The sequence below is a fragment of the Polyodon spathula genome, chromosome 6 (genome assembly GCF_017654505.1).
Source record: "Polyodon spathula isolate WHYD16114869_AA chromosome 6, ASM1765450v1, whole genome shotgun sequence".
NCBI lineage: Eukaryota > Metazoa > Chordata > Actinopteri > Acipenseriformes > Polyodontidae > Polyodon > Polyodon spathula.
In genome coordinates, this window is record NC_054539.1 from 9,449,337 (window position 1) to 9,475,216 (window position 25,880).

The following is a 25,880-nucleotide window of genomic DNA, read 5'->3' on the forward strand; positions in this document are numbered from 1 at the left end:
AAAGGACGGGTGGCAGAGCATTCAGCTATAGGGCCCCCGAACTCCGGAATGTTTTCCCTTGCTTGGTGAGAGACGCGCAGCCTTTGGCAATTTTTAAAAGGAGATTCAAAACTTTTCACACTTTCAACCAGATCTTTTGTTCTGTTTGATTGTTTAGTTTTATTCTCTTGTGAATAAAATGTTTTATTGTACTTAAAAGTTGTTCTTCTTTGTTAAGCACCTTGAGATGGCTTGCCATGAAAGGTGCTCTATACATCAGTTTTGATTTGATTGATTTGATTTGATTTAATGGAATGCGGGGGCACTGCAATCACAATCTAAAATTGCAATACCTCTGAGGATCAATGGTGGAACAATGGCAGTCAGCCATTCGCAGAATGCTACCATAGTAATGTTTTCAATTTGCCATTGCAGTCTGTCACGTGTAATAAATTGACATCTCAGCCCATTGCATGGAATGGAAAGGCAAGGTAGTCAAGAGGTCAGCACGTGTCTTGTGCTGTCAGTATTATTAACTCATCAGCTGCCAGGAGGAGAGTTATTATAGCCATATTAGGACCACTGTGTAATATCTAACCCTAATTGTGGCGAGGCGCGTGTTTTGTGTTTTGTGTTTTATGCGGTGTGTATGTATTGGTGCATGGAGTGTGGGTTATGTAGCACAGGTGATTTAAAATGTATATTTGTATTTTGGCACAGGGATTGCACAATCACTTCATGTGCAGATTAAAGGGGGTATTTGTAGGGGGGCACCAGGAGTGCACAATAAGTCCGGTGCAGACTGTGCCGGGTTTCAAGTGAATGATTGATTAGCAATCGTGTCTCAGCACAGCTGCGTAAAAGAGTGAGTGTTTCATGCACACGGGGTGGGTGTTCGGGTTGTGGAGAACGGGAGTTGAGATAGAGATCAAAATAATAACAATTGCCACTGGTGTTGAACCACCTCAGCACGGTACTTGTTTGGATGAGTGTTTTGTTTGTCTATTTATTTTGGCCAATGTGCCGTTTTGTTTAATCAGTAGTTGTTCTGTTTTGTTAAAACCATTTTATTTTATTTAATAAACAAACACATCAGGCAGTTTCTTACCCCGCACGCTTGTCTTTGTTGTCTCTGTGTGTCTTCCTGGTCTGACGTCACCACCAGCCATCCTTGTCACACAAATCCATTTCATTCTTAACATCCTGACAACTTTTTACACTTACAGCTTTAAAGGCTGTGTGGCAGAGCAAAGCTCTGCCCTTTAAATTGGCAGGGATGGGGTTAACTTCCCCTACCTGCCTGGGTTTATTATGTTCAGGTGGCTGGGGTTGATTAGGTTGATTAACGATCACTCAGCGCCCAGCCACCTGATATAAAAGGAGACCTCTGCTTCTCATTTGGAGAGAGGGAGCTGAGGAAGCAGGTTGTTTTTTTTTTGGTTGTTTAGAAAGTTTGAATCCAGTGAAGGCATTGCCCAGCCTGGAAACTGTTATTTTTGTAAGTTTTGCTTTTTATCTTTTTTGTGTTTAAATTGCTTTGTTTTGGCCCTTGTGCCCTTTCATTTTGTGTTTATTTATAATAAAAGTATATTTGTTTGAACTGAAGTCTGTCTCTGGGCCTCTATCCACTCGCCAGCCTGCCACATTTTGGTGTCAGAAGTGGGATAGCGCCACCTAGAGGCTCAGAGCAGTATTTTTGTTTTGATTTGTGGAATTTTTGGGATAATTTTTCAAAAAAAAAAAAAAAAAAAAAAAAAAAAATGAGAAGCAGAGGTCTCCTTTTATATCAGGTGGCTGGGCGCTGATTGATCGTTAATTAACCTAATCAACCCCAGCCACCTGAACATAATAAACCCAGGCAGGTAGGGGAAGTTAACCCCATCCCTGCCAATTTAAAGGGCAGAGCTTTGCTCTGCCACAGGCTGTTTCAAAGCTCTTTTCAAAATGTCTGCTCTAGTGGTGAGACTACACCATGCTGCATTCAAAAGCTTGCGACTACAACAGAAAATTCACCTAAAGCCTTAAGGCATAAACCAGCTTTTCTAGTTTATGTGCGGAGTGCAGGAGGGAGCATCAGTAAGTAAACTGCTTGTTCTAAAAATGACAGTGTTCTGTATCACTTTAAGTTTTCCTTGAAGGTACGCCTCTCTTAATAACAGTAATTAATCAGTAAGCATTCAATGAATGATATCATCGTTCCAAAGAGGCCTGTGCTATTCACAGACTCATTTTTATACAGAGGTTCATGCTTTAAAAGTGCGTCTGCTAATTGTACAACACCCCCCCCCCCCCCCCCCCCAGCCAGCTTGAGCTTCTTCTGTCTGGTGCTTGGACAGGTGTTACAGTAGGTGCAACTCTGCAGCAATAAATACAGCAGTTCATTGCCACACTTGTTAAGCAATAAGAAATCAAATGAAGGGGCTGTGGACCAAAATGTGATCCCTCGAGTGTTAACCCGCAATTATGAGATATTTCAAGTTGGAATTCAGCATAACTATAGGTGCTTATGAAGAGTTGAATACTGTGATAGGGTTCGGTGCACCCAATAGAGTGAAATGTGGAACACTGGCTTATTTAGGGTGGAGCCAAATTCTATTCCTCACTGCGTGTATCTGATTTTTGTGGGGATCAGCAACCACAGCAAATTAACCATAGAAAGAAATCAATCGAATGTAAGAAACAGACCTGTCATAAAAAATGCCTTGTTAGTTAGCACTGGCAAAAATCCAACAGGAAGCTGAGGACTGACAAAGGAAAACGACAACTGATAAACTGGCAGAGAGGAAAAACAATTAAAAAAAAAAAAACAATAAAGGCAAAGTAAACTATTAATGGTAAACACATTAGTAATACATAACGGGGTTGTAACAAGGAGGACCCCAGTTCAAATCCCAGCTCAGCCATTGACTCACTGTGTGACCCTGAGCAAGTCACTTAACCTCCTTGTGCTCCGTCTTTCGGGTGAGACGTTGTTGTAAGTGACTCTGCAGCTGATGCATAGTTCACACACTCTAGTCTTGTATCTTGTAAAGTGCTGTGATGGTGGTCCACTATTAACAGGCACTATATAAAAATAAAGATTATTTTTATTATTATTTACAAAAGCATCTGTTATCTGACATAGCATTCTCCACTATTGGAGTACCTGTAGGGTGATTAAACTTGCATTTCATAATTTGGTAACGTTTTACTTTAAGTGTCTCTAGTTACTGTGTATTTGCATAGCATAGCACAGTAGTTACTTAGTAAATACATATCTACTTGCACTAATAACAATATTATTATGCATATTTGCTATATAGTTTTTGCATGATATATGTAACAATTGTATCAGAAAATGGCTAAGGTTTATGACAGGGGTTGGGGTTAGGGTTAGGGTTAGGGTTAGGGTTTCGGGTTAGGGCTAGGGTTTAGTGTTTGGTTTAGGGTTTGGGTTAGAGTTAGGGTTATAGTGTGCAAAAAGATTTACACATTAAGTACATTGTTACTATGTATAATAACATTGTAATTAAAGTACACATTAATTTATTAATTAACTAATATGTAAACACACAGTAATTAGAGGCACTTAAAGTGTTACTGTAATTTTTAATTCAGCGGTCTTTGAAGGAAAAGCATAAAGAATAATACCCTAGACGTGCCAAGAAAGACTGGTCCTGTAGAAATAATTAACAAGAATTATATAATTACATAATTACTACAAAGTTAACTTCCTGTAGGATAAAGATGTCCACCATTCAATGCTATGCGATTTGTCCTCTAATAAAATGGTACTTTCTCTGTGACACTGCCTACTTTTCACACCAGTGGTATGATAGGCCATCTCTCCTCCGATTGTATCATCAGCTGGAAAAAAAAAAAACACGTATGATAGTCCTGTTATACAGCTAATAAAAATGTAGAATACGTAATAGCTTTTCAGAATACTTATTTCAGTAAAAGGTAAATGAATCATACACACCAGCTCTATCCAGTTCCCTGGAAATGGGCTGCCAGATGTTCTTCCTCATTGTCGTGTCGTTATAATTTTTGTGTCCTTTATTGTACAGCTCCGGGTATTTTGATCCTGCAAGAATGATCTTTTCTTCCACCGTTGTTTACCGAAGGCACGTAAGGGAAGCTGTTCCTCATTGGTCAGTTCCCGTGCTGCCATGCATGCTTTATTTTTTTTGTCATGGTGTGGTGTGTCAACACATTCACTTGTCGCATTGCGTCCAGTATGTAGAGGCCTTAAGAGTTAATGTTTGAAAACACATGAAGAGATCAGCCTTCAAACAGGGCAAGATCAATTTCAGGTCATTATTCCTTAACTGGTTTTACTGGAAATATGTTCTTTAACACACAGCAGTTTCCCTCCTGATTTTCAGGTCTTGATTTAGGTTTATATTTATATTTATATTTATCGCCAAAAGCTGAGACACAAATGAATAAGAAACCATAAGGGAAAATGATTGCAAACTGCAATTGCTGGAGGTAAAGCATTACTCTGATAAGAATATATCAGCATGATACGCTTAATTGATCAAATTATCTTGCCTCTGGATATGACTATCTGAGAAGCATGTCTCCTGTTTCATTAGACTTGAATCAGAAGTCACTGCAGCATCAATGTGTCACTGGTTGTGTCTGCATTATGGAATGCCTGTTTTTTTTTTTTTACAGGACATTCTGCTCCCCTCAACTCTGTTTCAATGGGTTGTTAATTTGCATTCGACAATAGTTCAGAATTTGCGCTACTTGAAATGTCAAAGATATCTGGCACATTAGAGAGCTCAGAGTGATTAACCACCCACAGGGCATTTATTATCTTCCCCGTGGTGGGTCTGAACTGCATAGTGCTTTTAACTGCAGGATTATGACACACAAATACATCTAAGCACACTGCTCTTTGCGCTGAACAAGACATCAAGGCAGGTCACTGTGCTGGAAATGGTCAAGGCTCCTGGCCTGAGATTAAATTAATGAAATATCCATCCTAATTGTCAGGGCATTATGGCAATCCGGTAAAAAGTGGCAGCTCAAGTGATAATGAAATGCAATCACTATAAGCCTGCATAAAAAAAAAAAAAGTAAAATAAATTAAGTATGCCGTGCATACCCTGCTAAAAGCAAAGAATTGCTGCCATGCAACAAATAAGTAATGAGACACCATGGGGAGCAACATTTTTGGCTTTGGGGCCACTTTGCTAAGGAACACCACTGGAGTTAGAAAATAAGTGTTTTGTATGCCTTCGTGTACAAACTGATTTATGGAGGCAAGGATAGCAAGCAACAAAGAGAGCAACCACTGAGGATGATGTCAGTGCAGTATTTCATAATCTGACATGTGGGAAACAATGAAGAAGAACATGACGTAACATAGGCCACACATTCTGAGTGAAGTCCAAGCAATGACTAGCACTGGTTTCCAGCTTGCTCATGGGAAGCTGGTGCTGGTTGAAGCTATTTTGGCTGTAAACCTTGTTAGTGACTTTATATACTTGCTGGGTTCCCAGAAAGAGGTTAATACATATTTGTTCCAGATCCCAAAGCTGAGGGAACACAAAGCCATTTTTCCAGGAGACCTAGTCTAAGGCAGCTTTGCTGTATCAAACCCCAGGTCTCCCCTGGTGTGCCATGCAGTGGCCTGAAACCTAGACTCCTGAAACCAAGTCCCAATCCACAAAGTTGCTTCTGTTCCCTCGGCTAACTTGTAGCTGATCAACTGTTCACCAGCAGCAGCTAGAATTTTCAGCAGGGCATCTTTCAAATGATCACTGAATGTTTGGGCACATCCTTGTCAAAAACAGAATTATGTATGCCTCCCCTTTCAAGGAGCATTTACTAGGTAGGGAATGTTTTATAAATACAACATACTGGGTATAATATATGAAATATTAACCAATCCATATACTGTTAATGTAAGAACATGGTTAATTCAAATACTTTCTAGAATTAACTGGATATAGCTCTAACAGTAACCTATATATGATTAAATTCATATTACATTATAATTGCCATAGCGATCTGCTGCTCAGATGTAGATAATAAAACCACCTGCTTTGTAGTAATGCTACTGCTGCTCCAGAGAGGCTTGAGAGAAAGGGCTGCACAGCAAATAAAGATAGAACAAGGTGCGAGACAGCATGAAATCCCAGAGACTGCAACTGAACCATAAGAACGAACAGGTTCAACTGAGCAGGAAGACGAGGAAAGATCTAGTTCATCCTTGACAACAAAATACAGCAGGGAAAATGGGTCAAGATTTCACCAGGGACCAAACTAAGTCATTCCCATTGAAGTTTGGCGTTCTCCCTAGAGTGCACCATTACCTCCAGTGAGGTGATAGTGTTTGCCAAAATAGACAATTGACGTATTAAAACAAAATCAGTAATGTGAATACTGCTAACAAAAAAAACAAAAAAAGAAAACTGTAATGCTTGCTCTTCCCCACTTTAGCTGTGAACTCACCAGATCCAGTGTCAGCAGACTATACAAGCTTTAATCAAAGTGAACTATCTAAAGGGCTCGATTTCATTTATAGTTGTCGGATAGCCACCCCGCTCTAGAACGTGGTAAGTTTTTTTTACTGTCCCATTAATTTTTTTTTATGCAATAACTGTGAGTGGTTTGAATTGCAATTACTCAAATTCTGTTTTTTATTTTTGAATAAGTCGTTGCTGTGGTTCTTTTTACATGGCTTCAGGAACTGCTCTTCTGCTCGCTGTAGATATGTGTAGCACAGGCTAGATCATCCAACGCATCTCTATAGCAATAAGAGACAGTGCCATGGAGTCATCAGCCTGGATCATGTTGCAATTAGCAATTTATTTTTGAGAAGAAGTCTGATTTTTTTCCCCTTCAAAGTTCCAAAAATCTAAATACAGTATACTTTGTGAATGGTTGAAACCCAACTTGTTTGAGATGCCACACGGCACATGGAACACTTTTATGGTGGAAAGGGAGAGTGTATTGCATTCCAGAGATGCTGTTTCTTTGCCCCTATAGAGTGGGTATGGAGCTGTCCCTCTAAACCATGCCCACTGGCAATGGAAAAACAATTTAGCCAGAGTTAATTTGTTGTAAAAAGTTTAACTATTGGGAATCCACTGCATTATGTAGTAAATTCGTTTGCAACCACATTAAGAGAAACATATTGAAAGTTTTAACTGGGTTTAAGAAAAGCTAAATAACAAATGCTTTGAAAATATACTTGTACGCGTTGCTGATGATATTATATACATTTATAACTTTGAGAAGAATCTCAAAGTAAAGGATTTTTTACTGTCAGGTTGTGACCTCTCCAGATGTGCCTCATTGATCAAAATGATCTAGAAAATGCATTTAATTTTTTATTGATATTGGATAATGTCAAGCTAAAAAGCTGCCAGTTGAAACAGCTTTGAAAACAGCAACATGCTTAATAATAGATAGCATTAGTCTTAACTGTGTTTTTGTTCTAAGAACTGCTGTTCAGGGATTTAAAAGCAGACACTCATGATGCAGTGTTATGAAAAGCAGCTGAACCACGAGAAGTCTCGCAGGACGGACTGGGTAATATATAAGGCATATAGTACATTTGGGAAGTCAAGGACTTCCTTGACAGGAAATAGTGAACGTCCAAGAAAGAGGTGAATAAAACACAAAGAGGTGCAGTGCCAAAGACAGGGGTAACTGTTATGCACAATAAACTCAAATACAGATGGCAAGGTAGTAAGCAAGCTGTATCTGCCTTGTGCAAAACAGTTTCTCATCAGTCATCTCAGACTTCCAATGTTCCAGTTTGCATAGGAACCAAAGCAGCCATTTTTAAATGACTGCTACCTTTGCTGTGTACTGATGTGCTGGAGGCTGAGCGGTACTGCACAATAATAGGCTGTTTAACCCAGCCCCCTGACATTCCTCTGTTCTTGACAAACAGAGGCATTACAATTTGCATGGGTCCCATTTTTAAAGCACATGAACCAAATCACTGTTAAGACATTTTTTTTATACAACCTTATAGCCAAACAGCGTTTTTCTGCAGTGTCGCAGATTAAAGGGGGTTAAAGGCTAACTGGAACTGCGTAGCCTAGAGCCTAACCACTTTTTCCATCCTTCATGGGAAATTTCCAGTGCTATTTTTAAGAACACTTATGCTGAACAATCTGTGGTGTCCATCACTTAGGCAAATTTGAACAAATAATATGAAACCTGAGATGTGTTCTGCTGCACAACACTAAAGCAAAGGTCGCCCTGTGGGATGCAGTGTTGACTGGCTTTTAAAATGAAGGGTTTGCGCACATTCTTTAGCATATAGTTTTTTTCATTGCAGTTCACATTATTTAGACCGTGTTGGTAATTTATATTTCTGTGATATGCGTCGTGTAATGGACTGGCATCTCATCTCATTGAATTCAATGGAAAGGCAAGGGCTGGATGTAAATCGCAAACCATACAGGTCAAAGAGCAATGCCTTAACATTCAACTAAACAGCAAGCTCTGTAGTTGAGAGGGAAGTATGTGTTGTATGCTGATGTCAGTATTATTAACTCATACACCCCCACTTAATCAACGCTCATCCCTGAGTGTAACTACAAGTGCATGTCCACCTAGGCTCAAGGTTTTTCAAAGTCAAGCTTGTTACCACGACTACTCGTCAATCCCAGGATCCAAAGTGACTTTATAGAATCATATGTCACACAAGCCAGCCAGCATACATGCTGTAGCTTGTAGTAATGCAAAGAACATTACATTATTTCATATTTATAATATTTAATTACCTGTTTCAACCTCAGGGGTCAGTATTCTTTCCCATAGGACACCAATGTAATGAATTGGCATCGCTGCCCAGGCAAAGGCACGTAACTGTGTGAATTACCCCATTTTGAAATTTCAAAAAATGGTGTGTTTCTGACCTGACACGCTAATTTAATAATGTTCTGGTGGTCTTAGCCTTCTTTCTGATGATAGGGTTGAATTCTCATCAAATTTCCATAAGAAAAATACCAACAGTAAATTAAATCTGTGCTGTGGTTGAGAGAATTGCACATGGGACATTTTATTAGCCTATTTCACTGCACTCATACCCTTTGCTTACTAAATATCTTGCTATCCCTGAATAGATAATATTGACCCAATATTTTCAAATTATTTTAAGTGTTTTTGTAATGGAGATATTATATCACAGAAATATGGAACTTGGTTTGAGACAAAACATGCCAAAATGATATATTTGTTTGCTTTGAGGTTATTGTTTCACTAAAAACAAAGTGTGCTTTTCCAGACCTTTTAACTAGGTGTGGTCCAAAACAGTTTGAAGTCGTGTCGGACGTTCACCGGCCTCAGAGATATCCATCCTGACATGCTGCTGGCATTCTTTTATGTACCCCACTTTTTGGCGCAATTTGAAATGCCCATTTGGACTGCCTGTGTCACCCACCAGTGTAATCCACATGATTCTCATGGAGAACTGAAACAGTCTGTTATCTCCTGTCATCAGACAAACCTTCACAACGGATTTTGAAAGGTATTGGCCCTGGACTTACCAATATAGAGTTGCTGTACACTGCTTAGGTAAAACAGCCTCAGTCAAATGAGTGCATTTGCCTTTAACAATGCTGAAAAGCTTTAGGTGTCGTTACCCTGGGAGCATTTTCATTGTTTGTGTTCTTTAACTTACGCTATTGATACCAATCAAGCGCCCTTAAAAAAATACAACATTGAAATATCCCCACCTACCTATCTATGAATGTGTGGTGTGAAATTAATATTTTTCAGATAAATATTAGTTGGAAAATCTCATATTATTGCATTTCAGCAGTCAGGTTGACTAATATGATTCAATTTGGCAACTATTGCCAATAAAACACTATAAACCACGAGCCGGATGTTGCAAATAATAAAGTGTTAACAGAAAAAAAAAACAGTATTGCTCTTTATCCTATTTTGATAACAATTGCCAAAAAAAATAGGTATGTGTAAATTTAAGTATTGTAGAGTTGCGGGGAAATGAAGCAGGGTCCCAGGTTTTGCAAGTTCTCAAATGCATGTTTATTAAGCCAGGACTCTACACCTGACAGCGAGCTGCATTACCAGCCAGTGCTACAAATACAGCTGAGCAGCGTAGTGCTACTCAGATTGTGACAAAATAAAAACTACATTAAAAGAGTCTAATCTAAAACAGCACTGGTTACTTATCCCCGCCTCCAGGGCACGCCCCCAGTGCCCCAGCCACTAATCTCGCTCTCAATCCCCTGATGGTTGCAACATATTATCCCCTGATTTGTGACAACAATGTTGTAACCAGGTCCCGCTCACGCAGCAAGCTGACCTTCTGGTGGTGATTCTCCCTTCTCTGACTTCCCAGAACACCTGCTGCCATTGAACTGTTGACCCAGGGTCACAGAACCTTCCCGAATGCATTTACAACAGACCAGGGTCATTACAGTATTTACATTTAAAAACAATAAAGCGCATTTGCAACATGTTAAAGCAAATAGGGATACATGACTAATTTGGACCACATTAACACACACCTGGTTTAGAGCTTTAACCCCAGCACTGATCTATTCACTTCATCTTAGCCACTTCCTGTTTTTTCACTTGGGGCTCTGGAGGGCAGATCTTAGTAAACAAACTGTAGTCTCAGATCCAGTAACAGTTCAGAAAAGCAAAGTGCATTAAAACTTTGCTGAAGAGCAGTTTGGGAAAGAGCAGTGAGAAAGAGGGAGAGACACTTATTGACTAACAGTCTGCCTGCAGTTAACTGAAATATTATTGTACCTTTCTGCAGGCCCCTTTCTGGTCAGTGCTATCATCCAGTGAGGAACTGACGCTATAGGGTCCCACAACCATGTTAAAATTATCAATAAAACATAATTCCTTTCGTGTCTGTACACTAAAACAAAAATGCATACCTCTGCTACTACTTGCAGCAGTAGTATAGAAGGTTACAAGTAACAATATATAATTCTAGTATTGATCAGTTTTAAATTTTTCTTTTGCATTTTAGTTATTCTGATCATAATATTTTACAGTAAACCACCAACATTGTTTAATTACAAGGTATATTAAACCCTGTGTAAAACTGGTGCAGTGCCATGGTGCTACAGTATACAATGGAAATAAAAGAGTACTCGGATACTCAAAATCTTTTCCCTCATAACTTTCTGCAGAAGTCCTTGTCAGAGGACCCAATCAGGTTAATCACCACCCACACCCTTGCCTTCACGCTCCTTTTCTTTTGACCTGTGAGGACATTTGGAGCTGCTGCTTGTCCTTGCTGTAGAGAACCATTTTGCCAGGCAGTACAAGACCCCATGCCACCTCCTGACATACCTGACCAGGCCTTTGATGTTCTCAATATCTGTGACAGTGACTAGTGTCAGTGCAGTCAGGGCAACCACAGCTTGAGTTTCCTTGGTGAGTTGTCACCTTTGATAATCCTTCAGGATCTGTTGCCTTACTTCTGCTGCCCCTTCACTGTCCTTCAGGCTGACTGAATACCATCTCCCTCGATAAGCTCTCCTCCCGCCAAGAAAACAGTGCATTTACTCCCTGTTGTAAATTCCAGTAATGACCAGCACTGGCCTATATTTAACGAAAGCTTTGGTCTTTTCTTGAAGTGCTGTGTTAGAATGGTTTGATGGTGATGTCAGACCAGGAAGAGACAGACAAGTACTGTTGGTTGAAGCGCTGAGCGCATAGTTATAAAATAAAATAAATCAAAGTTTAAAAAAAAAATGAACCATTTTCCACAAAACAAAATGGCATGGGGCCAAAAGAAATAATAAACAATGACACACAAACAAAAAAGCACCGTACTGGTCGAAATCCAGAACCAGTAGCAACAGCCAACTCCAGTCAGCAAAAGCTTCTGGTTTTTATATTGTGGTTGAGGGATTCACTGGCTATCAATTATCTAGTTTATCTCTCGACCACATTCTGCACAGGGTTTCTCATACGCATGGTTGACAGCCAGTTTGTCAATAAATCATTAGCTGCCGACCACGCATTCTCACGAGTTTAGCTGGATGGAGAATTTGAATCCCAACCATGCTGTCAACAATAATAACAAAAACATTGCGTTGAAACACCAAACAATACATTTAAATCATAATAATACAACACAAATACAAAATAAACACAGGGGCAATGTGTACCCAGCCACAGGCTCCCTCATTACATTAGTCCACCTGCCCCCCAGCATTATCAACTGAATTTGGCTCCTGGGGAGGATGGAAGGTAAATTATCTTTATATTTTTGCACTCACATTCGAGAGATTTATATTATGATGCTGTACTAAAGTGGCCCCTTTCATATGTGTAAAGAATATACAGATAATTTCCTATGAAACATTCTATTCCAAGTGAAAGTGAAAGTGTTGGTCTGTGTCATCATTATTTTAAAGAATGCTTTTGATTAAAGCAGGAAATAAAAAGCAGTTGTGTTTTAAAAAAAGTATTTGCTGGATAATTAAGCAAAGATGATATATTTATAAGGGTAAAACTAACAAAGTAAAATTAATCTAAAGCACAGAAACTATTCCTAAAATGCTTCTTCAAGCACTAAAAACAGCTGTTTACAGTGTTAAAAAGGCCACGTAGGCATATATGTGGTACAACAAAATCAGGGCTGTGGAAAGACATCAAAAGGCATGTATTAAAGGGAAGGACAGCCGCAGATCACAGGCTGAAGATGAAAGGCACAGATTGATTCTTATAACAGTAAAGGGCACTGACCTTTCCTGCTTTAATAGAACGGTACTAAATTGACCTCTGGACAGGACAGCTAGCCTGTGTTTCAGACATACGACGGTGCGCTACAAACAACAACAATCGGAGATCCTTCTCGTTGTCACTTCAGGACTGCTACTTGACGCAAAGTGTGCAAGTGCCTTTCCACAGCTGCAGAATTTGATTTAATATATCTTGGAAGAGAATGGGTAGGGGCTGCCATTTGGAAGAAAACTTTTTGAGGTCAAGATGTCATGAGGGCTACATATGAACAGGTGGTTTATTGCACTGCAGTCCGTGTAAGCAGTAAGACACTGATATATTCAGCAGTGGAACCAATTTACAAACATGTTCATGGGTTATTTAAAGTGATTAATCTTACCCTTGTTTTGGTTTTTGGTTTTTACTTTCCCTTAACTTTGTATGATATTTGCAACTGTTCTGAGTAGCTGAGGGAACACATGTTCACTGGTGGGAACAAATATTCCTCGGGGAACAAATATTTGGGGGAATCAATATTCGTTTACTATGGTGACCAGTAGCATAAACAAGTTGGGTCTATACCTTTTTTGTTTATTTGTGTTTTATTGCTGCTTTTTCAAATCTAATTTACATTCATGTATCTATAAACATTACTTTAGCAAGCTTTCCTTTCTATAATTTTGATGTGTTTTCTTTTACTCTCTATGACATTTTCCATTTTCATCCATAATATCAAATATAGTCTTTCATGCAAAAATAAAGTATGCAGAAAGCCAAAAAAATGCTTGCTAGTCAAAGAATTTTGGTTTGACTTCGAGGGTTACGCATGAATTACCAGCCCAAGAATACCCTGTATTGCCAATACATCTAACAAGTGCCCATTCTGCAAAGACAACAATGTGATTCCTAAGGGACTATCATAAAAGGAACAAACCATGTTCAGCCATTTGTTGTGTGTACTGCTGTATTCACTGCTTGAAAAATGTTCCTTATTCTTTCTTGTTTTCGAGGTCATTGTATGTCCTTTATGTTTTTGGATTATGTTGTTTCTGGCATTGCTGTAAGAGGTACAGTCAAGGAGGGCATTGTGGTCAGGCAAGAAATGTTTATTGATAATCATAGGGCTTTAGAAATACCATTAAAAAATGTCCTTTTATGTCCTTAAGAATGTATTAATTTTATTTTAGTATCTTTAAATGTAGCACTATTGAGTGCTTTATAGTTATTGATCAGATAACGAGAGCGGACACTAAATGCATGAGAGGACAACAGTGTTCCAAATTGATTAAATACGTGTTGAAGCCTATTGTCTCCAAGTACTGGACACTACACTATGTGCCCTGAAGCTATAGCTGTTATACATTATTATATTTCTTGTTTTACGTATATAAAAATGTCTGTTCCTGATTCATACTGCGACTGAATCAGTCAGAAGTAAGAAGAGACCAGCAGCTGTTGCTATGGACCCCTTTTGATGTATGCTTATCCAAACTGTACCATGACATGTTCTTGCAGGTTGACAGGGTTTGAAATCCCAATTGAAAGTTAATGGCAGAGAGATTCCACTTGTCATATATAATATAATATACTTAATATATTTTGAGATTGCATTGTATCAAACAGAGATTAAAACCAATCAGCTCACATCTGTTTCCTTAGGGAGAAAAAAATGATGTAATCAGATCAAACGTCTTTCAGTTGAACCATTTAGAAGGTATTGAAATTGTGGGACAGCATCTCTAGAATTGTGCTCCTTTGATGGAAATGAGCTGGCTATGGTCAGGATCTGGGATATAGAAACCTGCAGGGAATCAAGCAAAGCATTGATTCTGGCAGAGAACTCACTTTAACCTTAGATCAACTCACATAAACATCAAGCCTATTTTAAGCACTTCCAACACCAGCTCAAATAGGCATTCAAATAGCTAGTACCTTATTTGTCCTTCGGTAAACAGTCGTCCAATGATCGTCAGGAAAGGATTTATACCTTACTTCAATCCACTACGTCACCGCTGTGCGCCAGAGTAACCCTCCTCCTCCCCAGGCTCCACCTGCTTTGTGGCTTTGTCTAACGGGGAGGGCAGGTATCATTCCCCCCTGCCTAGAGCTTCCCTACAATCAGCCTCTCCACTTATCTCCAAGCTAATTTATGGGCAGGAGTAACTCGAAAGGCAAGGCTAAAGTCCAAAGAATGTAGTGTGAAAATATACGTGTAATGTTGTCTAGTCTAAGCTTTGTTTATCAGTGCTGTTTTTTTTAAATCAATTATTTAATCTCGGCTTCTTACACAATTTGTAATGCCCAATTCACTGATGATCCCTATCCTTAATTCTAGATTTTCCAGGAGCACAGAGACCAGTTCAACGCTCCCTGTGTACCTCTAGCCAAAGAACAGGATTCGAACCATACACGTTTCATCCTGCACCCCAAGCAGTGTTGCTTTTACTAGTTGAGTCACTGTAATAATAATCATTAATAGTTTTCTAATAGACATTTGTGCCATCCTTAAACTGATTTTAACTATAGAGAGATATAAGGGCAACATGTTCCAGAGCCATTTACCCTTTGTATTGCATCTAGTTGATTCAGAAAGAGAGCCTGATTAAGTGTTAGCATACTATATTTATTTAAGGGAATGATAGTGGGGCCTGAGGTGGGACTTCTGACAGTAGTCAGTTCAACCAAGGACAGGTGTTGGGGGAGGAGCAGGAAAGACACTGCACGACTGAAAGAAATAGGTAAAGTCCCAGCTTTAAGCGATAGGAGTAAACCATTGATGGAAAATGTGTTGAAATAAACTGTAGGATCTTCTTTATATATCAATTATACAGTCAATAATAACAGTTTACAGGACCTTTCCAGGCTCTAGGTTGAAATTCAGTCATCACATTTCTGATGACAGACATAAGTTCTCATTTATTTATTATTATTTAACAAAATCTACAGTGTATCCCAATACTACAATATCACACCCACAAATGTCTTTCATTATCACCCATCTAGTAACACAATATATTGCTAGCAGTTTTCCCAAAGGCAGTGTGTCCTGTTTATCTGCCATACTTTTGTCAGCGACTGGAACACAGTATAAATGTGCATATTATTACATACTTATTTATCTGATACTGTTTAATCTCTGACCTTCTTAATATGCCTCAACACCGATTCAAAAGCATTACAAAAGCTTACTCCTCTGGGGTAGGCTTGGTAAATATGCCATTTAAATATATTTTATTTCCGGCTAGCGATCTTATGATCTGAATACACCGCTATGTCATGTTATGCCCTGCCTTCTCACACATACTGCATGAAGATGTCAAATCCATTTACTTTCAGTATGCCGGGCCAGAAGACATCATTACATTACAGTGCTTTAGGACGTCACAGTGTTATTTGAAGCTGTATAGTTTATTACAGATTTGTGGAATTTCATTTTCACAATGCTCATGCCATACATCATGCCTTTAATATTCCACTATAAGAGCCTACCATAATTTTTTTTCTCTCTTTGGAGACCAAATACAGTCACATCTTGATAGAGAAAAGAAACTAGGTCAAAATTAATAAAGGTCCATCTCAGGTGCTGGCCCCAATTTAAACATAATTTAAATGGCATTATATCTTGGTGAATGTTTCAGTCCAATCAATTTCAGCAAGGCCATCTGAATCCTGAGCAAAGCCATTCCCAAAACTGCACTGTTATGACAGCAGCTATCTTGTGTCACTGCCCTGACTCTCATCTATTTCTATAAAATACTCGGTGACAACAAGATATGTAGTGATAGTAAAAAAAAAAACTAGCAGAATCGTTCAAAACTGCTGGATGGCAATGAAACATCATGCTGCTTTTTAAACCCAATACAGTGTTCAATGAGCAGACCCAGACAACAACACAGTGGATCTGCGTCCTTGGTTCTACCAGGAATGAAAGTACTTTCCATAATTGTTAGCATCTTTTATCACTATTATTTTGTTCATGTGTGACAATTCTTAGGAGTTGCAACACAAACTGTAATATTTCCTTAGAATTACTGCTGCTGATTTCTCTGTCCCCTTTAAATAAAAATACCACTGGGATACATTACACTGGAGAGACCCAAGCAAAACCATTATCAACACTAGGTGCGATGAATTTGGATGAAACTAGTGATATGGCAGCACAGTGGTATGTTACTTTGGTATTGCAATGGAGTGTATTGTGTGTATTGATTAATGCCAGGGCCCTCAAGAGCTGCAACAGAAGTGTACTTTCTGAGAATTATAAACTTCAGGCCAGTAAAAGTGAATTACTATTAGCGTACCTATGATATATCTGACCCAGTGACCTCATATATGTTACACAACATTTCAAAACCTTGCACTGAGTTACCGACCGTACACAGTGGATGAGGAATACTGACTCTAATTGCAGGGCTCTACTATAGATTGCCCTGGAGGAATATATATCTACCGTTTCATTTTTTTTTTTTTCAGTCACCAGGGTCCACATGCAATTTTTTCTGGCACATTTAAACTGATTAGCAGATTATTCACGGATGAGGTTTTCAAAAGGCTATGAAATGAATGTGTTTAATCTTGTAATAGCGTTGCTGGTGAGCTAATTGATTCACTTAATTCAACGTAAGACAAGCTATGCACAAGCAGGCATGAGCTGCAGCAGGATTGATTTGAGGTTCAGAATGAGAAGTGGGGAACAGCTTCAGAAGCATGTGCTTGCATTTCTTTTGGGAGGTTTTGGGTGTCATTTTGTATTTCTTGTACTGGCTTTGATTAGGAGATCAAAGTGATTGGAATCTATAGAACTAACTTCAGACTCACATGCCCTCAGGTTCTGTCATTAAAGTTATCTTTATTTCTTTTATCTGAATGTTTCCTCTGCGGAGCAATACATCTTTATGAGTACATTTTGACTCGGTCAACCAAAGCAAATGAGTGCTGTCTGGAAGTAAAATTATTTGTGGGTATGAGTTTGAGAAGCGGCTTCTGAACCCTTCTATTATCACTTTGACTCTACCTCACCAGTCAAAAAATATACCAAACAGTATCTTAGGGAGATAAAATTACATGATTAAAATGCATAATTGTAAAACATCGGTGGGGTTAAATAGACCCTAAACATCATAGAAAGATTACATACATATATTTATGTATACATCCATCCATTACCATTAACTGCTTACTCCTATAGAGGGTTGTGGTGAGCCAGAGCCTAACCAGACACCCTGGATGGGGCACCAGTCCATTGCAGGGCACCACACACACATACACACACAGGGCAATTTAGAATGACCAATCAACCTGAAGAGCATGAGATACATTTTTAATTGTTTTCCCTGTAGAGCAGGGTGGGCTCCCCTGGGTCCTAAACCCTGCTAGGTACAGATGGAGATTACAGTTATCACACACCGGCCATGAATTTTGTCGACATTAAAGATTTGCTGACATAAGGGGGTTCAACAGTAGAATACGGGAGAAAATCTGTCCCAGGAGATGAACGGGAGATGGGTCCAAAATAAGAACATAAGAACATAAGAAAGTTTACAGACGAGAGGAGGCCATTCAGACCATCTTGCTCGTTTGGTTGTTAGTAGCTTATTAATCCCAGAATCTCATCAAGCAGCTTCTTGAAAGATCCCAGGGTGTCAGCTTCAACAACATTACTGGGGAGTTGATTCCAGACCCTCACAATTCTCTGTGTAAAAAAGTGCCTCCTATTTTCTGTTCTGAATGCCTCTTTGTCTAATCTCCATTTGTGAACCCTGGTCCTTGTTTCTTTTTTCAGGCTGAAAAAGTCCCTTGGGTCGACACTGTCAATACCTTTTAGAATTTTGAATGCTTGAATTAGGTCGCCATGTAATCTTCTTTGCTCAAGACTGAACAGATTCAATTCTTTTAGCCTGTCTGCATATGACATGCCTTTTAAGCCCGGGATAATTCTGGTCGCTCTTCTTTGCACTCTTTCTAGAGCAGCAATATCTTTTTTATAGCGAGGTGACCAGAACTGCACACAATATTCAAGATGAGGTCTTACTAGTGCATTGCACAGTTTTAACATTACTTCCCTTGATTTAAATTCAACACTTTTCACAATGTATCCGAGCATCTTGTTAGCCTTTTTTATAGCTTCCCCACATTGTCTAGATGAAGACATTTCTGAGTCAACAAAAACTCCTAGGTCTTTTTCATAGATTCCTTCTCCAATTTCAGTATCTCCCATATGATATTTATAATGTACATTTTTATTTCTTGCATGCAGTACCTTACACTTTTCTCTATTAAATGTCATTTGCCATGTGTCTGCCCAGTTCTGAATCTTGTCTAGATCATTTTGAATGACCTTTGCTGCTGCAACAGTGTTTGCCACTCCTCCTATTTTTGTGTTGTCTGCAAATTTAACAAGTTTGCTTACTATACCAGAATCTAAATCATTAATGTAGATTAGGAATAGCAGAGGACCTAATACTGATCCCTGTGGTACACCGCTGGTTACCACACTCCATTCTGAGGTTTTTCCTCTAATCAGTACTTTCTGTTTTCTACATGTTAACCACTCCCTAATCCATGTACATGTGTTTCCTTGAATCCCAACTGCGTTCAGTTTGAGAATTAATCTTTTGTGCGGGACTTTGTCAAAAGCTTTCTGGAAATCTAAATAAACCATGTCATATGCTTTGCAATTATCCATTATCGATGTTGCATCCTCAAAAAAATCAAGCAAGTTAGTTAGACACGATCTCCCTTTCCTAAAACCATGTTGACTGTCTCCCAGGACCCTGTTACCATATAGGTAATTTTCCATTTTGGATCTTATTATAGTTTCCATAAGTTTGCATATAATAGAAGTCAGGCTTACTGGTCTGTAGTTACCTGGTTCAGTTTTGTTTCCCTTTTTGTGGATCGGTATTACGTTTGCAATTTTCCAGTCTGTCGGTACCACCCCTGTGTCAAGAGACTGCTGCATGATCTTGGTTAGCGGTTTGTAAATTAACTTCTTTCATTTCTTTGAGTACTACTGGGAGGATCTCATCCGGCCCAGGGGATTTGTTTATTTTAAGAGCTCCTAGTCCCTTTAACACTTCTGCCTCAGTTATGCTAAAGTTATTTAAAACTGGATAGGAACTGGATGACATGTGGGGCATGTTGTCAGTATCTTCCTTTGTAAAAACTTGTGAAAAGTAATCATTTAATATATTTGCTATTTTTTTTTTCTTCATCTACGATTTTGCCATTTGTATCTCTTAAACATTTAATCTCCTCTTTGAATGTTCTCTTGCTGTTGTAATATTGGAAAAACATTTTGGAATTGGTTTTAGCTCCCTTAGCAATGTTCATTTCTATTTCTCTCTTGGCCTTTCTAACTTCCTTTTTGACTTGCGTTTGCAGTTCTGTGTACTCTTTCTGCGTACTTTCTTTTTGGTCCTTTTTTAATGCTCTGTAAAGTGCCTTTTTTCGCTGAATATTTTTTTTAATTGATCTATTAAACCATTTTGGCAATTTAGTTTTACATTTAGATTTGTCTACTTTAGGGATGTAATTGTTTTGCGCCTCTAGTACTACATTTTTGAAGAACAACCATCCTTCTTCTGTGGGTGTTTTCTCTATTTTACTCCAATCTACTTCTGTTAGTCTCTGTTTCATTCCTTCATAGTTTGCTTTTCTAAAATTGTAAACCTTAGCTTTAGTCTTTACTTTTGGGGATTTAAAAAACACTTCAAATGAGACCATGTTGTGGTCTGAGTTTGCCAGTGGTTCTCTGACCTCTGTTTTAGTTATTCTATCTTCGTTATTTGAAAAGACTAAATCAAGGCATGCCTCCCCTCTAGTCGGTGCCTTGACAAATTGTGTTAGGAAGCAGTCATTTGTCATTTCCACCATTTCAATTTCATCCTTCGTGCTACCCACCGGGTTTTCCCATTTTATATGGGGGAAGTTGAAATCCCCCATTAGTATGGCTTCTCCTTTGCTACACGCATTTCTAATGTCATTGTATAACAGATTATTTTGCTCACCGTCTGAATCTGGCGGTCTATAGCATGCTCCTATTATTATGCCCTTTGAATTTTTGTCCGTTATTCTGACCCATATTGATTCGGCTTTATTTTCTTTGTCCAGGTTTAACACCTGGGCTTCAAGACTGTTTCTTATGTATAGCGCTACCCCTCCTCCTCTTCTGTCCTGCCTGTCTTTCCTATACAGTGTATACCCACAAATATTATATTCGTCCCCATCACTCTCAGACAACCAAGTTTCTGTAACACCTATCACATCATAGTTACTTGTTAGTGCAGTAGCTTCAAGTTCTAGAATTTTGTTTCTGATACTTCTAGCATTTAGATAAATACATTTAATGGTTGTCTTACCTGAGTTGTTGTCCTTGTTTTGATGCGGTCTCCCTTCTGTTTTTTTGTTGATTTCTCCCCCCTTCCTTTCTAGTTTAAATGCTTCACCTCTAAGAGTCACTTGATGCCCTCTTCTGAAATATTCTTACTGTAGGCAGGGCCCACTATAACTAAATATATCGTCAACTAAGATTTTTCGTCTGGCTATACTAATTCCAGGACACTGTAAAATATTTATATATTATATATATATATATATATATATATATATATATATATATATATATATATATATATATATATATATATATATAAAATCATCTAGAGAGATAAATGCACTGACGTCATCAAAATCAAAGTTTTTCAAGTACTTTACAATAGCTTGTGAAATGGTATTGTAATTAATAGCCTGTAGGTAAAGTGTATCTGGAAGAACAGTTTTCAGTTCTAGTACATTAGATGTGTGTTCACCATTTAGGTCCTGCAAATGAAAATGCCGTAATCACTGCCCAGCACTATGTGCATGGCGAATAGTACATGCAAGCACACAGCACAACTGTACAGTTTCGTTAGGGTGATTAACATATGAAATACAAATAATAATTATGAAATAATTTATTTTTATTTCTTAAGAATATTGTAAAAATATTCGATTTTCGAATAAATGATTTCCGGCAGACGGTGAAATCACGGTTTACACAGGGCCTTATGATTACTGTGAATGAAAGCGTTGTTCCCTGTAGTGTGATGGGTTGACCACTAGATGTCATGAGTTCCTGCATGAAGTATTGCTTAGTTCTCCAATTGAAAGCAAGGTTTATTTTGTTTGTTTGTTTTATTAGAGGTTGTTTCCCCACCGCACTGTAAGAAAAATAAAACCAACACCAAACTAACACTACATTTCAACATCTGTGGCTTGCTTTTTTCTGTTATGATGCAAATCTCACACAATCTCACATGCAAAGCTCCGCAACCCCCCTCTTCCTCCTCATCCCACTCCCTTTACATGTATATCACACAATAACACTGCTGTACTCACTATGTAGTCAATGAATGTGTATTCACTTTATTTGCACTAACAGATAACACAAAAAACATACCTGCATAATGCAGTGGTACAATCACATTTGATTACAAACAATGCAGTGTTTCCTGCATCACTGCATGATCCATGCTACATACGTGCCTAATCAATCGAGATGTGATCAAATTAAAATTCAAAAACAGCTTTATTGGCTGTACAGGTCATAGCACTTGATCAAGTACAGTTTTATATGTAGTCAGTTTGTCCCGAAATGATTCTTATCAGCGGATTGCTTAATTCTTACAAGCAGATTATTTTACATTGGTTAGTATAGGAATGATTTTGTCCCAGTGGTTTTGATCACTATATGTTGTTGATCCTTATATCAGTGATTCTTATAAATGTAGTGCACTATATATATATATATTTATATATATATATATATATATATATATATATATATATATATATATGATGAATATATAATGTACTTAATATCAATAAATCAGACAAGCATAACTTGTCAAAGCCTCAGTTAAAGAGTATGCACTTCAACCTTTGAATTGTCTTTTCACATTCCCCTTATTATCTAATGATGTTTGCAATCATCTTGACACTCTGAGTTCAGTAGATCCAATATCAATGCTTCTAGGCAAGCTTAAATTCCTCCCTCAAATTGTATAGCACATTTGATCATTTGAGCTATAACATGCCATTTCTAGATGTCTGAGTCCTGTATAATCTGCCAGAGGAATGTAAAAAATAGATCTGCACAGGAAATAAATTAAAGAATGGTCAATATTCAGCTGAGAGCTTTTGTTCTTACCCAGAGAAGTAAACATAAAGATAATGAACAATATACTGGCTCTCACAATGATATGTGAAATAGGCTGCTGATGGGTTACTATTTAAACAGGGTAGATTTAGATGCAATTTGCAAATGGAGTTTATAAAACAAGGGGTCATTTGAGGTTGTGAACATGCATGCAACAAGAACTCAGCCTTGCCTTGTGTTATTACACCCTTTCTTCAATGATGAGATAACACAGTAGTGGTCTTCCCATACAAAAAACAATAATGTTCAATGGTAGTGGTAAAGATAAGTTACAATAATATAGTCATACTATTTTCCATATAGTATGACTATATTATTGTATCAAAAAGTCTATATTATTCTTCAGAGATCTACGCAACAGACATTTACAGGTTTCCATATATATATATGGAAACCCGTAAATATATTTTGTTCTATAGTTATATACAGTATTATATAGCCTTCTATTATTTTAAATGAGTATTACCGTTACATCTTAACTTTTACACCGGTAGAGGGCAGTGATAGGCGTTTATATGCGAGGCTCAAACAATAATCCTCGTCTCTCTCTCTCTCTCTCTCTCTCTCTCTCTCTCTCTCTCTCTCTCTCTCTCTCAGAGCGTGGACCCTCGAAAGCTCCTTGGTAGTTTGTCGACGACAGGTCGCCTCGCCCCTCTCTCACTCACTCACTCTTGGGAGCTTTTTCACCATCAAACAGCTGCACAGTATCAATCTGGGTAGAGCGCATCTTTTATCTACAGCATCCGCAGACTCGCAACAGACCCAGTCCTGCAAGACTTAGCTCCGACTAGTCCCCCATGGACCGTTCTCACAGCCCAGCACCCTCTAATTGCACATTATTAGGATTTAGCGCGTTTCACACATAAACCGACGGTATTCGATTCGGTCCGTTTTGAAACTTTTCCTTCAGTTTTCTTTTTTCTTTTTAAACGGTTCTGGTCTTTATCTTCCTCCATGGATGTGGTTGCTGCCAGGATGCCCGGGAACCGAACGCTTCAACTGATGCTGAACCAGAAAAAGATCAAGGCTCGCAGAAAAAAGAGAAAGGAGTTGTTTCTGGGACAGATATGTATTACTGGTTTTTTGCTGCTGGTTGTGTCGTGTTTTTCATGCCTAGCCGAAAAATCAGGTGAGCTTACATTTAGATTGCAGTATACATACTAAAACTGCGAGCTGGCTGTTTCTTTTTAGGTAACTTTATTATTATTATTATTTATTATATTATTATTATTATTATTATTATTATTATTATTATTATTATTATTATTTCTAAATCGATATTTGATATCTGCTAGTTTTCTGTTGATAAGATAAACAGTAAGAAAATCACTTACATAACGTCAACTCACAATTAACTTAACGCAAACAGTGTTAAAATAGACATGCCGAACTTTTTTTTTTTAAATATATTTATGCAGTACAGCAAATTTAGCGACCAAATGATTTTTTTTTTTCCATAATTACTCCCTGCAAATGAGAAATCCGTGAATGCGTTTGTGACTGAACCGCAGAGTTTTACAGGAACGTTTCGAAGAAGCGCTTTTTAAAAACATTTCCTTACAATCTTTGCAGTACAATTCCTCGCGTGACGGGCCACACACTTGATTAATTGGACGTTTCAGTTCAGTATAGCAACAGTGTACAGCTACATTATCTGCATGTTACTGTACATTTATTCACAATTTAGTCTGTTACAAAGCAAACTGCTTTAGCTGTCGCTATCGCAGCGTGGAGTGTTGCTTGCAACCTGTCTTAGGTGCATATATTTTACACGTACATAAACACAGGTTCAGTATTAACCTGTAAATCCTCTAACTACACATGTAGTATCATTTAGACTGCAAAAAAGGGACAAGTTGACAGTAGCCTAATATGAGTGTATTATTTACACAAGATCATGAGATCACCATACTTCCAAAGCACTACTGTTTTAACACAAGCGTGTGGTTGACGTCAATCGCCTCTACCTGAAGTCACCACTTCATATCTTGTAACAATCATGACCCACTTATAGTCTCTGCCTAGCCCACCACTTTCTGTTACCCCTCTGCCAAGTGTAATACTGCATTATGGTGGTTCTTAATAGATGCTGTAATAACCTCTTTTATTAATGACTGTAAACGTTATACAGTCCTGTGCTTACTACATGCCACCTTTTACAATCCGAACAAATGCAGTATTTTGTCATGGCTTGCTTTTTACTTTATATATCTTTTGTGCTGTTGTTGTTTTGAATGTAAGGTTTACTTACAGTTGGTGTTGGGACAAATATTTGAATATTCAAAAAACCTTATTCAGAGACAAATGTGTTTGCATGTTCTCCAGAAGTAACGTTACAGACAAAAAAAAAAAAAAAAAAAAAGAAATTGTGAAATTGAAAGCTTCCCTGCCACCAGGGTTCATCAGTATTTGCGAACATGTGAAATGAGCAAAGCCCTGTGCAGAAACCTATCTCACCACGTTTTGTAAGATCATTTGGTGGCTCTTTGGCCCCTGCCATAACTAAATTAGTTGACATGGTTATTTATTGAGGTTCCATTGTAATCACGATTGCACAGTAAATCTTAATTGAGAAACATAGATAAATAGCCACACAGCTAAGGGATATATTTTGTGTGTGTCCCTTAGCCTTATCTGTTTGCTCCCAAATTTTAAAAAAAAAAGAAATCCCTTATGTTAAACTGTGCTATAATAACAAAATAAAAAAGTAAACTGATCCCTGATTAAAGTTGTTGGGAAATATCTGAAATAAACCCGGAATGTATTTATGTGTGGAATTTGTGGCAGGGTCCTGCTCGTTCTTTTTATTCTGGAGAGATTCGTGATGGCTACTGCCTCAGGGAGACTGGTGGTGAAAATCTGCAGAAGAGTGTGCTGTCGAAAGTGACCCATTGAATGATCACCTTTGAAACATCAGTATTTCTGCAGCCTTGTATATTGTGCAGTAGCAGCTGCAAACGTTGTTTACAAACACCATCGTTAATCTATTTACTCGTTATTATTATCATTGTTATTATTGTTCTCT

General features: G+C 38.2%; 1 protein-coding gene across 2 annotated transcripts in view; it reads left to right on the plus strand.

Moving 5' to 3' along the window:
* The first annotated feature begins 23,539 nt into the window (after positions 1 to 23,539).
* LOC121316818 (sodium/potassium/calcium exchanger 3-like) overlaps positions 23,540 to 25,880 on the plus strand; it is a 115,522-nt gene continuing 113,181 nt past the window's right edge. For both annotated transcript variants that reach the window (XR_005950456.1, XM_041252040.1), the window contains exon 1: positions 23,540 to 23,984. Coding sequence is in view for 1 of the 2 variants with exons in the window: in XM_041252040.1 (XP_041107974.1) it covers positions 23,810 to 23,984 (175 nt within the window). In the remaining variant the exon portion in view is untranslated. The remainder of the gene's footprint in view (positions 23,985 to 25,880) is intronic.